General features: G+C 36.3%; 1 protein-coding gene across 1 annotated transcript in view; it reads right to left on the minus strand.

Moving 5' to 3' along the window:
- Window positions 1-9,925: 9,925 nt before the first annotated feature.
- Window positions 9,926-18,209, minus strand: part of trim24 (tripartite motif containing 24) — a 23,495-nt gene continuing 15,211 nt past the window's right edge. The window contains exons 11-18 of the mRNA XM_073846913.1: window positions 17,468-17,582; window positions 17,303-17,348; window positions 15,867-15,999; window positions 14,487-14,707; window positions 12,121-12,253; window positions 11,962-12,036; window positions 11,072-11,218; window positions 9,926-10,474 (exon numbers count right to left, since the gene is read on the minus strand). Coding sequence (XP_073703014.1) covers window positions 10,136-10,474; window positions 11,072-11,218; window positions 11,962-12,036; window positions 12,121-12,253; window positions 14,487-14,707; window positions 15,867-15,999; window positions 17,303-17,348; window positions 17,468-17,582 — 1,209 coding nt within the window. The 3' untranslated portion in view covers window positions 9,926-10,135. The remainder of the gene's footprint in view (window positions 10,475-11,071; window positions 11,219-11,961; window positions 12,037-12,120; window positions 12,254-14,486; window positions 14,708-15,866; window positions 16,000-17,302; window positions 17,349-17,467; window positions 17,583-18,209) is intronic.

The following is an 18,209-nucleotide window of genomic DNA, read 5'->3' on the forward strand; positions in this document are numbered from 1 at the left end:
CCTGTTGTGTATACAGACCACAATTCTTGTTTTTCTATCTCATCTCGGATGTACTACCAAAATCAACGTTTGATGCGATCTCTAAATACTGGTTTGGGTCCAAAATAATGATTTGGACATTAGACATAACATACGAAAGTTGCTGAAAATGTTTCAGCTGGTGCTATTTAGTTTCTTTCTTTGTCATAAACAGGTTTGTTCTTTAGGGTGGGAGTGTTAGTTCCCGATAGTTCCTCCCTTTTTTCTTTTTGCTCCTTTTTGATCTGACATTTTCTCTCAACCCCCTCGGGGCTGCTATTGGTTTGGGATATTGTCTGTCAGTTGCCCTGTCCAAATGGTCCAAATACCTACACTTGCTGTCTTGGCCACTTGAGAGAACGTGCTACAGGAAGTGCGCAAGATTGTCCCATGTCTTAAAAAAGCCAAAGCTCATGCCTGTTCTGGAAATAAATCGTGAGACTTTTCTGCTTACATTTCCAATGTAAGCTAAATATTAATAATAATTAGGAACTACATAATTTAGTAGTATTGGTGCAAAAGATGATTATACCGAAAGTGAAACTAAGCTGTATAATAATAGTGCAGTACTTTATAGGCAGATCAGAATTTAAATATGCAACAGCACAAGTTTTTATTAATTTACCATGAGTAAAGACTTTTTCTTGTTCCTCTCAAGTGACGACTGAAGACTGAAGTGTTTTTCTTCATAACCAGTTAAACCAAGACCATTCCAGGAAAACAAACAAAACCAGTTTTCCAGCATTAAAAAAAACACACAGGCTCCGTTTACACCCGAGGGGTCCAGTTGTAATACTTCAGATGCAGAAAACATCTTTACAAGCTTTAGAGGTTTTCAGCACATATTCATGAAGATCTGACGTGAAAGATTAGGTGTGATTATGTGTATTATCATTTTAAATTATTCTATAAAGCTATCTTTAATTGAATGCTGAGCATGAACACAAATCTACATTCAAGAGGGAACAATTTGTATGTGTTAATGGTTACATTATTTTTTTACAAAATGCATGTTTTCTATATTTGCTATTTCCCCCAAGTAATGTGATTTATATTGTTTTGGTTTCTCTACTCGTGTTTAAAAATATATTATAATAGCAACAATGAAAATCCAGGTGTCAGTATTGGCAAGAATAATAAAGTGCCAATATCATACTTGTTTTCAAAAAGTGATACTGTGACATCCCTATTTATTGTATTTTGTACATCACAAAGTAGTTTTGAACACTTATATGTTCATTACCTTTTTTTCTTATTCAAATTAGAGTGAACAAAGACAGAGGAGGAACCAGGAAATGATGGAGGTCAGACTCAGACCTGCAGGAGCACCAGGTCCAATGTGTCTTGAGCTAGTGTCCCCACTGTGTCACCACTCTGATCCACAACTTTCTTGTAAGTGAAAGAGCGTATTAATGAAGTAAAGAAATTATACTCCAATTATTAAATGACTCTGTTGTAGAGTTTACTATATTAAAGTCACAAGGGGACAGTATTACATGAAAACTGCAGGCTGTAAACTGTAAAAAAGAAAAGAAAAAGTTGTTTCAACTTAAAAAAAAGTGTTCATGCCGTCTTAAAATTTAAGTTTAGTCAACATGAAATGTTAAGTTGTACTATGTGAAAACGTGGATGTTTGAGTTGAGTAAACTTAAAATTTTAAGGCAGCACGAACACTTTGTTCTTTGGATCCTGTGAATTTACACAGTGGTTTTCAATCCTGGTCCTGGGGACCCACTGCTCTGCACATTTTGTGTGTCTCCTTTATTTAACACACCTGATTCAGATTGTCATCTCGTTAGGAGAGAGATCCATGTGTGTGGTCACCGTTGGCATATAATGGCAGCGCACACAGTTGCTGCGGCTTGGTGCTCTACCAGTCAGTGCTTTATTTGGCTACTTGCGTGCGTGTTTTATTTTATTTCTTGTACTTTTTGTACTGTAAATGGCTTCTTCAGCCGGAGTGAGCTCCTAAAAATTGGAATTTGCTCCGGGGGCAGTGTTACATCTGAGTTTATCCGCTCGTATAACATCCCGGTGGATATAGAGAGAACTCCCGGCTCACCATGGATTATCATCCCAGCAGTGAGGCGACGTAGGCGGCGTAGAGACAGGAAGCAGAGGCGGGGCTGCAGGGCCGGCGTGTTGTCTAGGCTAAGAAGGCAGCCATTCAAACCACCGCTTCCTAGCCTATTTCTCGCAAACGCCAGATCTCTCGCAAACAAAATGGACGAACTAAGGCTACAGATTACGACCAACAACGCGGTGAGAGACAGCTGCGTACTGTTAATTACGGAGTCGTGGCTTCAACCATCTATTCCGGACTCGGCTATTGGGCTAGCAGGCTACACTACACAGCGTCAAGACAGGACAGCGGACTCCGGTAAGAGCAGAGGAGGGGGGCTCTGTGTGTACATCAATAACAGCTGGTGCACAAACACAGTGACTGTAGACAGACATTGCTCCACAGACCTGGAGTATATTACTGTTAAATGCAGGCCCATTTATCTTCCAAGGGAGTTTACGGTAATTATGATAACCGCTGTTTACATTCCACCTGACGCTAATGCTTGCTCGGCTGTTGGTCTTTTACATGGGAGTATTAGTAAACAGCAGAGCATGCATCCTGATGCTGTGTTTATAATAGCAGGGGATTTTAATCACGCTGATCTGAAATCAGTACTCCCTAGATTCCATCAGCATGTTAAATGTGCTACTAGAGGGGCTAACACACTGGATAAGGTCTATTCTAACATCAAGATGGGCTTCAGGGTGAGACCACTTCCACACCTGGCCCAGTCTGACCACCTGTCTCTGCTTTTGATTCCTGCATACGCCCCCCTCTGTAAAACTGCCTCTATCAATACAAAAATCATCAAAACTTGGCCTAATGGGGCCTCTCAGCAGCTGCAGGACTGTTTCGACAGGACTAACTGGGAGGTTTTTGAACATAATGATCTAGAAGTGTTCACAGACAGTGTGCTGTGCTACATAAAGAACTGTTCAGACATGGTCACAGTAGACAAACGCATCCGTTTTTTTCCAACCAGAAGCCCTGGATGACTGGAAAGGTCAAGCGGCTGCTTAGAGGGAGAAACACCGCTTTCAGGTCCGGAAACCGGGAGCAATATGGTGCTGCCCGTGCTAACCTGAAGAGAGGCATCAGAGAGGCCAAGATGGATTATAGGAGGAGGATTGAGGACCATCTGGACAGCAACAACAGCAGGCAGGTGTGGCAGGGAGTTCAGCATCTCATTAATTTCAAGACCAACCTGGAGCTGCTGAGGGAGATGTTACTCTGGCAGAGGAGCTAAACCTCTTCTTTGCACGTTTTGAGGTGGAGCCACCAGAGACTGCGATGCCACACATCAAGGCGCTCAGCAGCTCAACCCTCACAGTCAAAGATTGGGAAGTCAGGCATACGCTGAGGTCTGTGAATCCTAGGAAGGCTGCTGGACCGGATGGCGTCCCTGGCCGTGTACTGAAAGACTGTGCGGATCAGCTGGCTGGAATCTTCACCAAGATTTTTAACCAGTCGCTGGCCCTGTCCACTGTTCCATCGTGTCTGAAATCCTCTATCATAGTCCCATTACCAAAGAAATCTCGCATCTCGAGCTTGAGTGACTATCGACCTGTTGCACTTACACCAGTGGTAATGAAGTGCTTCGAAAAACTGGTCCGCAGTCACATTACATCATTCCTGCCTCCAGGTTTTGACAATCACCAGTTCGCCTACAGGGGAAATAGATCCACACAGGACGCCGTGGCTACAGCCCTCCACTCTGCATTGTCCCATCTGGAAAAGCAGGGGAGCTACGTCCGGATGCTCTTTGTGGATTATAGTTTGGCGTTCAACACCATCCTTCCTGACAAACTGACAGTTAAACTTAAGGATTTGGGGCTTCCACATTCCATCTGCATGTGGATTAATAGCTTTCTGTCTGATCGCAGTCAGAGGGTCAGATTGGGACGACATACCTCTATGGCCCTTAGCCTCAGTACCGGCTCCCCACAGGGCTGTGTTCTGAGCCCCTTGCTTTACACTCTTTACACACACGACTGCACCCCCGCTCACCATAGCAACAAAATTGTGAAGTTTGCAGATGACACTACGGTGGTGGGACTCATATCAGGAGGGGATGAGGTAGCTTATAGGGAGGTGGAGCAACTCTCATGGTGGTGTAAGGAGAATAACCTGCTCCTCAACACCACAAAGACCAAGGAGTTGATCATTGACTACAGGAGGAAGAAAACTGACATTATTCCACTTTCAATCAGTGGGGACTGTGTAGAGAGGGTAGCTGACTTCCGGTTCCTGGGAGTTCAGATAGAGGAGGGCCTGACTTGGAGCTCAAATATATCTGAGCAGTTGAAAAAGGCACAGCAGAGACTCTACTTCCTTAGGGTGCTGAGGAAGAATAACGTTACTCAGAGACTACTGGTGTCCTTTTATCGGTGCGCACTAGAAAGCATCTTAACCTACTGCATTGGCATATGGTTCACTAGCTGCACAGTGGCTCAGAGGATAGCGCTCCAGAGGATCATAAATACGGCCCAGAAGATCGTAGGCTGCCCTCTCCCAACATTGGATGAACTACACAGTTCGCACTGTATTAAGAAAGCTCAAAATATAATCAAAGACACATCACACCCTGGATATCATCTGTTTGAATTGTTACCATCAGGGAGGCGCTACAGGACAATTAGAGCCAGGACAAACAGACTTAAAAACTGTTTTTATCCAACAGCTATAACCATTCTAAATAATTCAAAAACATGGGTTTCGAGAGATGCGTAACAAAATGGACAGATGGTGAATGGGACTGGGTACAATTTTTTATTTTATTTTTCTTAATGTCTATATTTACTTATTCATCTTATATACTTTTTTTTATCTATGTATGTATGTATATATTTATTTTATTATTTTAGATTATTAGCATTTCTTTGTTGAAATGTATGCATGACTGTTGCACTTTGACTGGTTGGCACTTTTAAATTTCGTTGTACATGCAAGTGTACAATGACAATAAAACTACTACTACTACTACTACTACTGAACTGAGTGTGTCAGATAAGGGAGACATACAAAATGTGCAGAGCAGTGGTTCCCCAGGACCAGGATTGAAAACCACTGAATTTACATGTCTAATGTTTTTCTCAGTCGCTTTGGTTCAAGCATATATAGACAGAGCACATTCTGACAATGGAAGAAGAATAAGGAAACAAAGTGTTTCAACAGCCAGAAAGAAGAAGAGTAAGAATGTAAGGTGGAAGGGAAAAGATGGCCAAGGATGTAAGCATATTTCTGATAAAACAAAAGTCACTATTGTGGACCATGTTCTCAATCCTGACCTTACATTGCCTGAGACTTTTTGAAGAGTGCAGCCGAAGGTAAGAAAAGGAAATCGTATTATTATATTGGAATGTCACTGATCACGAGACTCCAAAGTCCAGGGGTTGTTGATGATGGAAGACCAGAACCATGAAGTGGAAGTGGTTCTGGAGATCACAGAGTAAGGCATTTATTTGTTGAAGCCATGAAAAAGTGTGGTTTTACCTTTACTCTTAAACATAAAGGTGCTTTAAATGGTTCTTCACAGCGATGCCATAGAACAGGGGTGGGGAATGTTGATTTTGGAGAGCCGGTGTCCCTGCAGAGTTTAGCTCCAACCCTGAGAAAAAAAGAAAAAAAAAACCTGTGTCCTGAAGACCTTGATTGACTTCTTCAGGTGTGTTTGATTAGGCTAAACATTGCAGGGACACAGACTCTCCAGGATCAACGTTCCCCACCACTGCCATAGAAGAACAATTTTTGGTTCCAAAAAGAACCATTCAGTCAAAGGTTCTTTAAAGAACCATCTATTTCTTACCTTTTTTATCTGAAGAACCTTCTTTTGCCACCAAAAACAGAAAGGTTCTGTAACACAGAAAGGTTTTTCAAATATTCGTTTTTTATGGACCCATTTAAACAAAAAAAGGTTCATCTGTGGCATTGTGAAGCACCTTTAGCGTGCAGTCACTTTTACAATGTCAGTGCTACTTAAATAAATGTAATGAAATAAATATGCATGTATTATAAAAGAGTAATAGTTAATTGTCCAGTTGTCCTAGTTAGCCAAGCCCTGTCTAAAAAAAACACACACAAAACAAGCACCATAAATTAATAAAAGAACAGTAATTATACAGACACTTCATATCTAATGGTATTTAATTATTTGTAAATTACATTTAACAGACTCGTTCAATAGAACATTTGCAATTGGTTTGTGAAAGATGTATGTTTGGGCTGTGTTCCCATTTCATTTATACAGTTCTGACCAGCAATTATCGCTAGCACGCAATGTTTAGAGCACAAAACCGTAAGTCATTTAGCTGAGCAATTAATTCCATAGTTTCAGAGTTTCTACACTACTCAGTGTAATTACTGTTTGTAAAATGTGCATTTTAATTCATCATGGTTTAAATGATTGTTGTTGTTTTTTTGCATTTTTTAATTTGGACATGAACAGTCATAATGTTATCTTTGCAGAGAATTATATGGAAGCCTGTTTCCTCCAGTGAATAAAAAAAAAAGGTCATTGCGACTTTTTATCTCACATTTCTGATTTTTTTCTCACAATTGCGAGTTTACATCTTGCAATTCTGACTTTTTCTCAGAATTGTGAGATATAAACTCGCAATTGCGAGTTATAAAGTCCAGTTCTGAGGAGAAAAAAAAAAGACTGGTATGTTCACAGAATTGCAAGTTTATATCTCACAATTCTGACTTTTTTCTTGTTTTTGCGAGTTTACAAATTTTCTCAGAAATTGTGTCTTATAAACTCACAATTCTGACCTTTTCTTAGAATTGTGAGATATAAACTTGAGTTATAAAATCTGAATTGTGAGATATAAAGTCAGAATTGCGGAATATAATCTCAAAATTTCAAGAAATAATGTCAGAATTGTGAGATATAAACTCCCATTTCGGACTTTTTCTCACAATTGCGAGTTTACATCTTGCAAATTTTCTCAGAAATTGTGTCTTATAAACTCACAATTCTGACTTTTTTTCTAAAAATTGTGAGATATAAACTCGAGTTATAAATTCAGAATTGCGAGATATAAAGTCAGAATTGCTGGATATAATCTCAAAATGGCAAGAAATAAAGTCAGAATTGTGAAATATAAACTCCCTTTTCAGATTTTTCTCACAATTGCGAACTCACATCTTGCAGTTCTGACTTTTTCTCAGAATTCTGAGATATAAACTCGCAATTGCGAGTTATAAAGTCCAGTTCTGAGGAGAAAAAAAAGACTGGTATGTTCACAGAATTGCAAGTTTATATCTCACAATTCTGACTTTTTTTCTTGTTTTTGCGAGTTTACAAATTTTCTCAGAAATTGTGTCTTATAAACTCACAATTCTGACCTTTTCTTAGAATTGCTGGATATAATCTCAAAATGGCAAGAAATAAAGTCAGAATTGTGAAATATAAACTCCCTTTTCAGATTTTTCTCACAATTGCGAACTCACATCGAAATCATTTCGTTGACGCCACTTTTTTCCATGACGAAAACGAGACGATGACGAGATAAAAATGGCTCGTTGATGACTAAAACATGACGAGACGTGTGTGAGTTTTCGTTGACGAGACGAGAATAGACGAAAATGTTAGTGGGTGGTCCGTCAGACGTTTAAAATGCATGACATTTCTGCTTATTGTGCATGCCAATTAAAACCGAAAAAAGTACCTGCCACTATGGCAAGCCGTTTTAGCATTAAATGCTCTTTACCATACTAGTATGGCGAGCCGTTTTAGCATTCCATCCTTGCTTGTTTTTATGTTCTAAAACATTCCTTCATTATTGTAATTATTGGTGAAAATAGTCGATCCGGAAGCTCACATTGTGTTGAACTATAGATCTGCTATTTTCACAACTTATAAGTGACACTACCCAACAGCAAAATACTTACTGACCTACATTAATTTGTTAAAAGACTACTTTTTCCCCTTTTTTTGACTAAAACTAGACTAAAACCTTTTTGACTTTTCGTCGACTAAAACTAGACTAAAACCTTCTTGACTTTTCGTCGACTAAAATTGGACTAAAACTATCACATATAGAAGTGACTAAAATTTGACTAAAACTAATAACCATTTTAGTCCAAAAGACTAAGACTAAGACTAAATCTAAGATAGTTGTCAAAAACAACACTGTTATAAACTCACAATTCTGACCTTTTCTTAGAATTGTGAGATATAAACTTGAGTTATAAAATCTGAATTGTGAGATATTAAATCAGAATTGCAGAATATAATCAGAAAATGGCAAGAAATAAAGTCAGAATAGTGAGACATAAACTCCCATTTCAGATTTTTCTCACAATTGCGAGTTCACATCTCGCAGTTCTGACTTTTTCTCAGAATTGCGAGTTTACATCTTGCAAATTTTCTCAGAAATTGTGTCTTATAAACTCACAATTCTGACTTTTTTTCTAAAAATTGTGAGATGTAAACTCGAGTTATCAAATCAGAATTGCGAGATATTAAATCAGAATTGCAGAATATAATCTCAAAATGGCAAGAAATAAAGTCAGAATTGTGAGACATAAACTCCCATTTCAGATTTTTCTCACAATTGCGAACTCACATCTCGCAGTTCTGACTTTTTCTCAGAATTGTGAGATATAAACTCACAGTTGCGAGTTATAAAGTCAGAATTGTGGGATATAATTTTACAATTGTGAGAAATAAAGTCAGAATTGTGAGATATAAACTAACAATTACAAAAAAAAAGTCAGAATTGTGAGATATAAACTCCCATTTCAGATTTTTCTCACAATTGCGAACTCACATCTCGCAGTTCTGACTTTTTCTCAGAATTGTGAGATATAAACTCACAGTTGCGAGATATAAAGTCAGAATTGCTGGATATAATCTCAAAATTACAAAAAAAAGTTAGAATTGTGAGATATAAACTCCCATTTCAGATTTTTCTCCCAATTGCGAATTCACATCTTGCAGTTCTGACTTTTTCTCAGAATTGTGAGATATAAACTCACAGTTGCGAGATATAAAGTCAGAATTGCAGAATATAATCTCAAAATGGCAAGAAATAAAGTCAGAATTGTGAGATATAAACGAACAATTGCGAGATATAAAGTCAGAATTGCTGGATATAATCTCAAAATTACAAAAAAAAGTCAGAATTGTGAGATATAAACTCCCATTTCAGATTTTTCTCCCAATTGCGAATTCACATCTTGTAGTTCTGACTTTTTCTCAGAATTGTGAGATATAAACTCGCAATTGAGAGAAAAAAAAGAAAAAGAAAAAAAAAAAGACTGGTATGTTCACAGAATTGCAAGTTTATATCTCACAATTCTGACTTTTTTTCTTGTTATTGCAAGTTTACATCTCGCAAATTTTCTCAGAATTTAGGCATATAAACTCACAATTCTGACTTTTTCTCAGAATTGTGAGATATAAACTCACAATTGCGAGTTATAAAGTCATAATTGCGAGATATAAAGTCAGAATTGCAGGATATAATCTTAAAGTAGCGAGAAATAAATAGTTGTAATGTCCAGTTCTGAGAAGAAAAAAAAAGACTGATATGTTCACAGAATTTAATATTTCACAATTCTGAGGAAAAAAAGTCAGAATTGCAAGTTTGTATCACTCAATTCTGAGAAAAAAAAAAAAAAAAGTCTGAATTGTGATATAAAAAGTCACAAAAACTTGGATACTTAGAACTTGGACTATGGATAAGAGCAGTGAATACTCAAAATGTCTACATTGTGTTTGACAGAAAATAACTCATTTTTTTTTAATTTCGAGTGAACTATAATTTAAAAGTGAACTATGTAATTTATCATCTTTCATTTAAGCACAAGAATAAAATGAAAATTCAAACAGGCATCTTTGAGATGTATTTATATAGGTATTTATTATGCCTATATTCCACATTGCATTGTTATATTACATCTTTAGTGATCAAACTGCCCATTTTTCCAAATGCTTAAAACAATTAAAATGTACAGTATAATTATTGCAATTGAACCAGAGGTTTCACACTCTAGGAAAGTGCATGTCACCATCCAGGATTTAGAGGATGTACAAGGAAGGTTCTTTCAGGAAGTTGGATCTTTAGTTGCTTTACTGTCCGTTTCAGCATCTACAGGACTGGATCCTGCAGGAGGGACGAAGTTCTCTGGCTTCTTCTCAGTGTCTTTAGTATGCGGTTCCCCCTGAGGGAGATCTTCACCAGAAGGTTTCACAATCTCCTCTGCAGGGGAAGTGTCTTGTGGAGGTGTCTTTGATAAGGGACTTTTATCCTCTGGACACACAGAAGCAATGGCAATGCTCTCCTCTTTTACGCCAGGAAATGTCCGGTCTGGATACAACATTTTTAGCTGTTCCTCAAAGTAACTCTCTAGATTAGCACCCACACTGGCCATCTCTGTGTCTTCCTACAAACAACATGAATACACAACATTAGATGTCATGCGTGTAGTGCGTCTCATTCAAGCTGTACCACCGTTCTTTTGTGTTCAACAGAAGAAAAAAATCCATATGTGACCCTAGACCACAAAACCAGTCGTAGTGGGTCAATTTATACTCATCTGAAAGCTAAATAAACAAGATTTCCATTGATGTATGGTTAGGATAGGCCAATATTTGGCTGAGATACAACTATCTGGAATCTGAGAGTGTAAAAAAAAAATCTTAATATTGAGAAAATCATCTTTAAAGCTGTTCAAATGTTGTTCTACTCAAATAAATTTATTGTATTTGATCACTGTATTACAAGTTACAGATATTGTAACTTGTACATGAACTTAAAAACTATAAAGATTATTATAGAGGGACAGTTTAAAAAGGTTTGGCAACAAGCCCTAAATAAATCAATAAATGCACATTTAAAGCTTTTTTACAATCTAATAAATCTATTTTTCTGTATGCTTTTTTTCTTAAAAACATCTTAGAAGACAGAAAGCTTTCTTAACTGAAGAATCATCTCTTATATCTTAAAAAATAATATTGTAAATGAATGCAAGTCAGCATACCTTGTGAAAAGTTGCACAGTTTTTGAAAATCAACCTGACGTCCTCAACAAAGTTCTCAGTGCTCTTGTAACCGCTGGCCTCCAGCTTACTTCTGATAACCGACAGGTCCATTGGCATCTTTATTATCTCACTGTACTCTGGCATTGACTGAAATTTGAAGAGTGAACCAGGGACAGAACAGAAAACAGTCATAATCATTAAATGGAGAAAAAAAAAAAAAAACGCTTTGATCCAAACCCTAGTAAGTATATCTGGGTCACCCCAAAATCTGAAGAAAAATCTAAAAAGATTAAACTTAAGAAGATAAAACTTACTAGCCAACACATACATTTGTCATTTATGACAATTAAGCACATTCTCATTTGCAAATTCTGATTTCTGTAATGCAGAAAAATCTCAACATCCTTCTAAATACAATGATTTGCTTACTTTATAATTCAGTTTTTTATTTATATTAACATAAATTGAAGTAGAAGCAAATACAACTCAATGTACAAATATTTTAACATGCAATTACAAATCCATTGCTTTATATACTTTAGGGTTTCTTACTATACTTAATTATCATGGCATTAATGTCGCAATGCAAAAAAGACTTGAGGCTGTAAAGGTGCTTCAACTACGCACTGAGTTAAGGGTATGAAAACTTATGCAATGTACTTATTTCAGTGTTTTATTTTTTAATAAATTTGTAAAATTTGCAAATCTGGTTTTTGCTTTATCATTATTATGGTGTATGGAGTGTAAATTGATGTGGGGAAAAACTCATTAACAATGCTGCAACAAAACGTGAAAAAAATGAAGGGGTATGAATACTTTTGCAAGGCACTGTATTTTATAAAATAGGCTTAATTTTCTATACATGGTCTATGTGAGACAGATAGTCTTACCGATGGTGTTACAGGCTCCTGAAAATCTGTGCTGAGTTCATTGCAGTAAAGACGAAGCAGCAGTCGCTCACATTTCTGCATGAACAACAAATGATTGCAGCCATTCGTAAAACAAATGTTGTGAATTGACAGCAGAACTAGAACTAAAGCAGTTCATACCCTTCTATCCACAGGAGTGAAAGCCTCAGAATCCGGATCCTGCTTCACACTGTTTGATTCTCCGCTACTATTGATGTTATACACCATTTCAGGTGAGGTGAGGTCACGGCAGAACGTACAATACCACTCACCACTACAAATACACACAAACACAACACACATACATGAAAACTACAATCATATCTGTTGCATATAAGCAACAGGGTGACAATGCTCAACTCTTTGTTAGAAATTTAACAATAAATAAAATGTTAAAAATTTTTGGGGGGATAATACAACAAATATGGAAAACAGTCTTCAGGGTTCCCACTCTAAGCCAAATGTCAATGATTTTTCTCTGACTAAAATGCTACATTTCAATGACCCATAATGAATTGAAAAAACAGGTTTCTGTTAAATGCACTTTGATATTTTCTGTACCATTTTCTACAGAAATTAATTTATGGTTTTTATGCTTTCAGGGGTTAAATGCTCTAAAATATGTTCTGTTCATCATTCAGTCTTTTTATTTCTTCACATTTGTATTTCTGCTGTCTACTTTTAACACCCGGTCTATGAAGTGGTCATTTTGTAGCACAATGTACAGCCGCAGGTCCTTACTGAGCTCTTTTGTCTTAACCATGACTGTCCACAAACCAACAGCAGAGAGCTTCTGTTTTTCACCTGTTGAGTAGATTAAAACAGTTGTTCCCAATGAATCAGGGTAATTAGGATGCTTTAGAACAGCTTGGACTATTTGGAATGGTACAGAACTTTGGATTTTCCAATAGACTGTGACAGTTTGCAAAGGGTATGAATAATTTTGGACATGCCACTTTTTGTTCAAATGTAAACAAAAGCTGAGAAATATTTCTTTTCTGCAGTGATGCCTCCTGTACATTGTCGTATTATCTTTTTGGAGAAGCCTGTGTAATTTCCGGTCAAAAAAAAAAAAAAAAAAAAAAAAAAAACTTGCTGGTTGAATAAAAGTAACTTTAAGTCAGAATTTGCCAGGGGTATGAATTGACATATACACATATACATATATATACATATATATATATATATATATATATATATATATATATATATATATATATATATATATATATATATATAAATCCCTAACTTTCAATGTCTGGAATAGACCTTTTACAATTCCATGATATTCCAGAAATTTCATGAGCTGTGGGAACCCTGAGTCTTGCTGCTTAATATCTTTGAGGAAATCATGCTACATTTTTTCATGATCTTTGATGTGTAAAAAGAAAAATTAAATAAGCGATTTTTTAGAAGTACAAGTAGAATACAAGTTCTGTATAAATGTCTTTACTGTCCCTTATGATCAATCAATAAAAATGTGTATTAAAAATCATACTTATCATAGATCTTTGAATGGTAGTGCATTATGGTTTCAACAAAAACATTAAGCAGCCAAAAATATTTTCAACATTAATAACAATAAGAAAAGTTTCTTGAGCACAAATCAGCATTAGAATCATTTCTTAAAGATCACGTGACACATGGAAATTCTACTTTTCCATGACAGGAAAAAATTACATTTTAAATCTATTTAAAATAACTATACCACTTGAATATAATATTAGACCATAGTACTGTATTTTTATAAATGCAACCTTGGTAAGCATAAGGGAAATTATTTTTTTTTTAATAATTAGGATTTTTAAACAAACTGTATATGCACAACAAATTAATTACACAGTCAAACCAAAAATTATTCAGACACCAGGTATTATCTTTGATTTTTTTTTTTAAATAGTGGGACACTATAGTTCATTTATGTAAGTAAGGATAGCAAAATAAAGTAAACTATGATATATGACACCCAAACATTCTTCATACAGTGGACTACCAGTAAAATTGGTAAAAATCTGGGATCAAAAATGTGACTTGACACTTTGACCTGACATGGTATGTTTTTTTTACATACCTTTCTATCAAAGTTATCAGACATTATCAAGATGAATTTGTTCTGACACAGTTCTTGTCATATTTTATTACCATTTACCAAACTATAGCAACTGTGTTAATGTGAGAAATGTTAAAAGGTGTCTAAACCGTTGCGCTCTGGGCATCCTGTGGTTGAATCCCGACTCTAGGGCCTTTCCTGATCCTGTTCCTATCTCTCTCCTACTTCGCTTCCTGTCATTTCTGATCTGTCCTATCAGAATAAAGGCAAAAATGCCAAAAAAAAAAAACCATTTATTTAAAATATAAATATTCTTAAAAAAAAAAAAGAACACAGAAAGGTGTCTAAATAAATTTAGGTTTGATTGTTTATTAACATATTTTGAATTAAATATCTACATTTTAATTATCAAATCAGTTTAATTATATTTTGATTTATTAGTTGGATCATACGATACCTTGGAGAAGCAGTCAGAGTGGGGATATGGCAGGTAAGATGGAAGACTTTGGGACATTTGTCGCAGCAGAGCAGTTCTCCTCCATTCTGGCACACTGCACACCAGTCCTCATTGGGGTCTTCATCTGCTTCTGGGGTCTTCTCTGATTGCTGCTCACCTTGAGGCGTTTGAGACTGAACCCCTGTGCTGTCTGGAAGACTGGCTTTAGCACTGGTGTTTACCTACAGTAACACAAAATAAAAAAAAAAGTTTTGTGAAAAACTGTAATTTGTGTCTACCTGAAAAAAATACTAGGGATGCACCGCAATTAAAATACTTGGCCGAAGCCGAACAAAATTAAACACTGGGCCAAAGGCAGATTACCGATCACAGTTTTCCTGTTTCCCCCACAAGTATTTTGCTATTTTTTTTCACCATTGCATAAATGAAATAGCCAAAATGTGCTTTTTACAAAATAAAAAACAAAACAACAATTTAAAAATATTTACTTAACACCGAACATTTTTTTTTACATTCTAGTAGACATAATAGCCTACCAAAAAAGCGCAATTTAACTTAAAATTAATAAGTTAGTAAAATAATATTCTATGGCCCCTTTCTTAAATCAGGCATGTGTTTTTTAATGCACAAATAAATGCAGCCTTGCTAAGGAAAGGAGCTGTTGTAATGATTGTTATCATTATTTTTGTCATCCTTTTTTATTTTATTTTATTTTACAAAATCAAAATGCTAACTTGGGGGAAACCCGCAAGAAAACCTCAGTACTACTTTTTGCTGACAGCAGCAGATTTATGAATGATTCTCTTTACGCTGTTTCAGCTCAAATTTTCCTGACGCTTTGCACTTTGAACCCTGGCTAAAGAGCCTGTGCAGAGCTGTCAGAACACAATTTGTGCGTGAATTAGATAACATAACGTTCTGTTGTTTATTTACTAATGGTTTAATGCCATTTCCGATTTCAGTCATCATACAGTAACCAGCAACAACCAGTTCTTTCTCTTCTCATCGAAGACATGCGATGCAGTTCTAAACAGTCTCTCGCTGTCGGTGCTTGTAATGATTATTTGTTTCTTTCTCTGACAGTTTTAAATGCGTCCACACTGCCGACATGTTTGCTGCATTAGTGCGTGCCTCCATTTGAGCGCATCACGTCATTGTTTGGTATAATTTATTCGAAGCTTTTTTTGCTAATAATTTCAGTTGCCGAACATTCGGTGCATCCCTACAAATGTCTGTTCATAAATATGCTAAAGATTTTATCAAAACAATTTCCTGCAGCTGCCGTTTTGGTCTATTTGTTTGTTAAGACGTCAAATCCCAATAATCTGACGTTCAAAGCAATTCCTTCCCTGATCTGGTGTGGAATGTGTAAAATCTTACAAAGCGAACATCATCATCCTCTGGTTCATCTTTAATGACAATAACCGGCCCTGGAGACGACCTGCGTCTCCTCTTGGTGGAGGGGTTTGATGGGCCACTCTGGGGGGCTTCAGCACGCTTCCAGGAGCCAGAACTTGGGAGAAAAAAAAAGCAAACAACATTTTTTTTAATGTAATTGTATAACTCAGGGTTCCCACAGCTTGGTTAACTTCAAATTCAAGGACCTTTCAAGGACTTTCCAGGTCCTATACCCTTAAACTCAAGGACTTAATGTGGGGACACATTTCAGGTTACATGGTTACATCATGTTAGATTTGTGTAAGATACATTGTTACAGTTTTCATGTGCCAAACGCAACTATGCAAAAAAGCATTTTTCTGCATTTATTTTTGGCCATATGACAGAGATCTGATATTCTATTCATCGTAACGTACAACACTAAGTACCTCACGTGCAAAACACTTAACGTAACATAACGTCTAAATTTACTAACGCAAATCAAAAAAGCTAGTATAGGCCACAAAGTGTTGCCGAAATAACACATTAATGGACCGAAGAGAATAACTTTTTCCAGAAGACTTCTTGCACAAAATAAATTCAAGCACTTTAAATGATCTGTATTTATGTATGTTTATTTTCAAAAACTTTCCAGGGCCTTGAAATATTTTTTTTCAGATCCGCAAACTTTAAAAGATCTCAAGGACCCGCGGGAACCCTGATAACTATAGCCTTTCTTACTGCCATAATTAAGCTTTCTTTTTTAGTTTCCTTATTTGAAGAGACGTGGCGAGGAAAAAGATACATTTGATAGGTAATGTGCTGCATGTAATCTTTACATCACTCTTGTTAAAATGAATAAAGCTACACATGCTTACTGATTTAACTGCTTCATTAATTTAATGGGAGTGATTAAATGTTGCAGATTTTTTTCAATAAGGAAATAACTACTATCTACACTATGATACACTTTCTACACCTCTGGTTTATTTCCTTGAAATAATCAATTAAAATAATTGGGAACACTTTACAATAAGGTCCATTAGTTAACATTGTAATCAGCTAAAAACTCATCTCTTCCATCTTTACTTGACCCTCTAACTCTAGCACTCTCTATTCTAATTCTATTCTTTATAAAACTAAAAAAAACTTGCCCTTTTAGACTTATACTCTATTCATTTACTTAAAAAAAACATGTAATATGCAGTTAAATGCACAAAGATCACTCCCAAATCAGTATGTCAATTTCACAATGACATCCCTATTGGTTACATTTCGAATGCTGGATATAATGTTGCATCAGTGCAAGTTGATAGGACATTTCAATATTTTAAGCTTAAATCTTTGAGGTACAACAAAAATCTATAAAAAGCAAGGCTTGTTTTTTGTATGTTAAGCATTTCTGGATGAAGAAAAAAAAACAATTGAAGAATATTTACCTGGTCTTTGGTTCTGATGACGTGACGGACATTTGTCTTCCCTGTACTAAACGTCCAATAAAATCAAGACAACATTCAGTAGTTTAACACAAAGCATTTAATAACAAAACATAACTTAGCCAAGTCAACCAATACCAGACATTAGTTTTTGCTGTTGAAGCTTACCAGTTCGCTCTGTAGGTGTGGAGAGGTGACTGGGATGATAACTGGGCCTTTGAGCAGTCAGCATTGAGCTGGGTTCACATCTCCTGTTCAGATATGACGTCACCTGCATGTTTTGCTTAAGAAGTGCAAACAGAATTTTGGATCAAATAAATGCAGTAAAAACATATTAAAAAAATCTTAGTTATTCCAAGCTTATGACCAGTAGTTTACATTTATGTGCAGTGCAAACTTTTTTAAATAGTCAGTTGAGTTTTTTTTTTTATTGTCAATGCCATCTATCTATCAATCTATAGATACAGTGGGTACGGAAAGTATTCAGACCCCCTTAATGTTTCACTCTTTGTTATATTGCAGCCATTTGCTGAAATCATTTAAGTTCATTTTTTTTTCCTCATTAATGTACACACAGCACCCCATATTGACATGAAAACACAGAATTGTTGACATATTTATTTGCTGATCAACTGCATCTCTGGAGCTCAGCCACAGTGATCTTTGGGTTCTTCTTTACCTCTCTCACCAAGGCTCTTCTCCCCCGATAGCTCAGTTTGGCCGGACGGCCAGCTCTAGGAAGGGTTCTGGTCGTCCCAAACGTCTTCCATTTAAGGATTATGGAGGCCACTGTGCTCTTAGGAACCTTAAGTGCAGTAGAATTTTTTTTGTAACCTTGGCCAGATCTGTGCCTTGCCACAATTCTGTCTCTGAGCTCTTCAGGCAGTTCCTTTGACCTCATGATTCTCAT

This window comes from Garra rufa, chromosome 9 (assembly GCF_049309525.1).
Source record: "Garra rufa chromosome 9, GarRuf1.0, whole genome shotgun sequence".
Taxonomy (NCBI): Eukaryota; Metazoa; Chordata; class Actinopteri; order Cypriniformes; family Cyprinidae; genus Garra; species Garra rufa.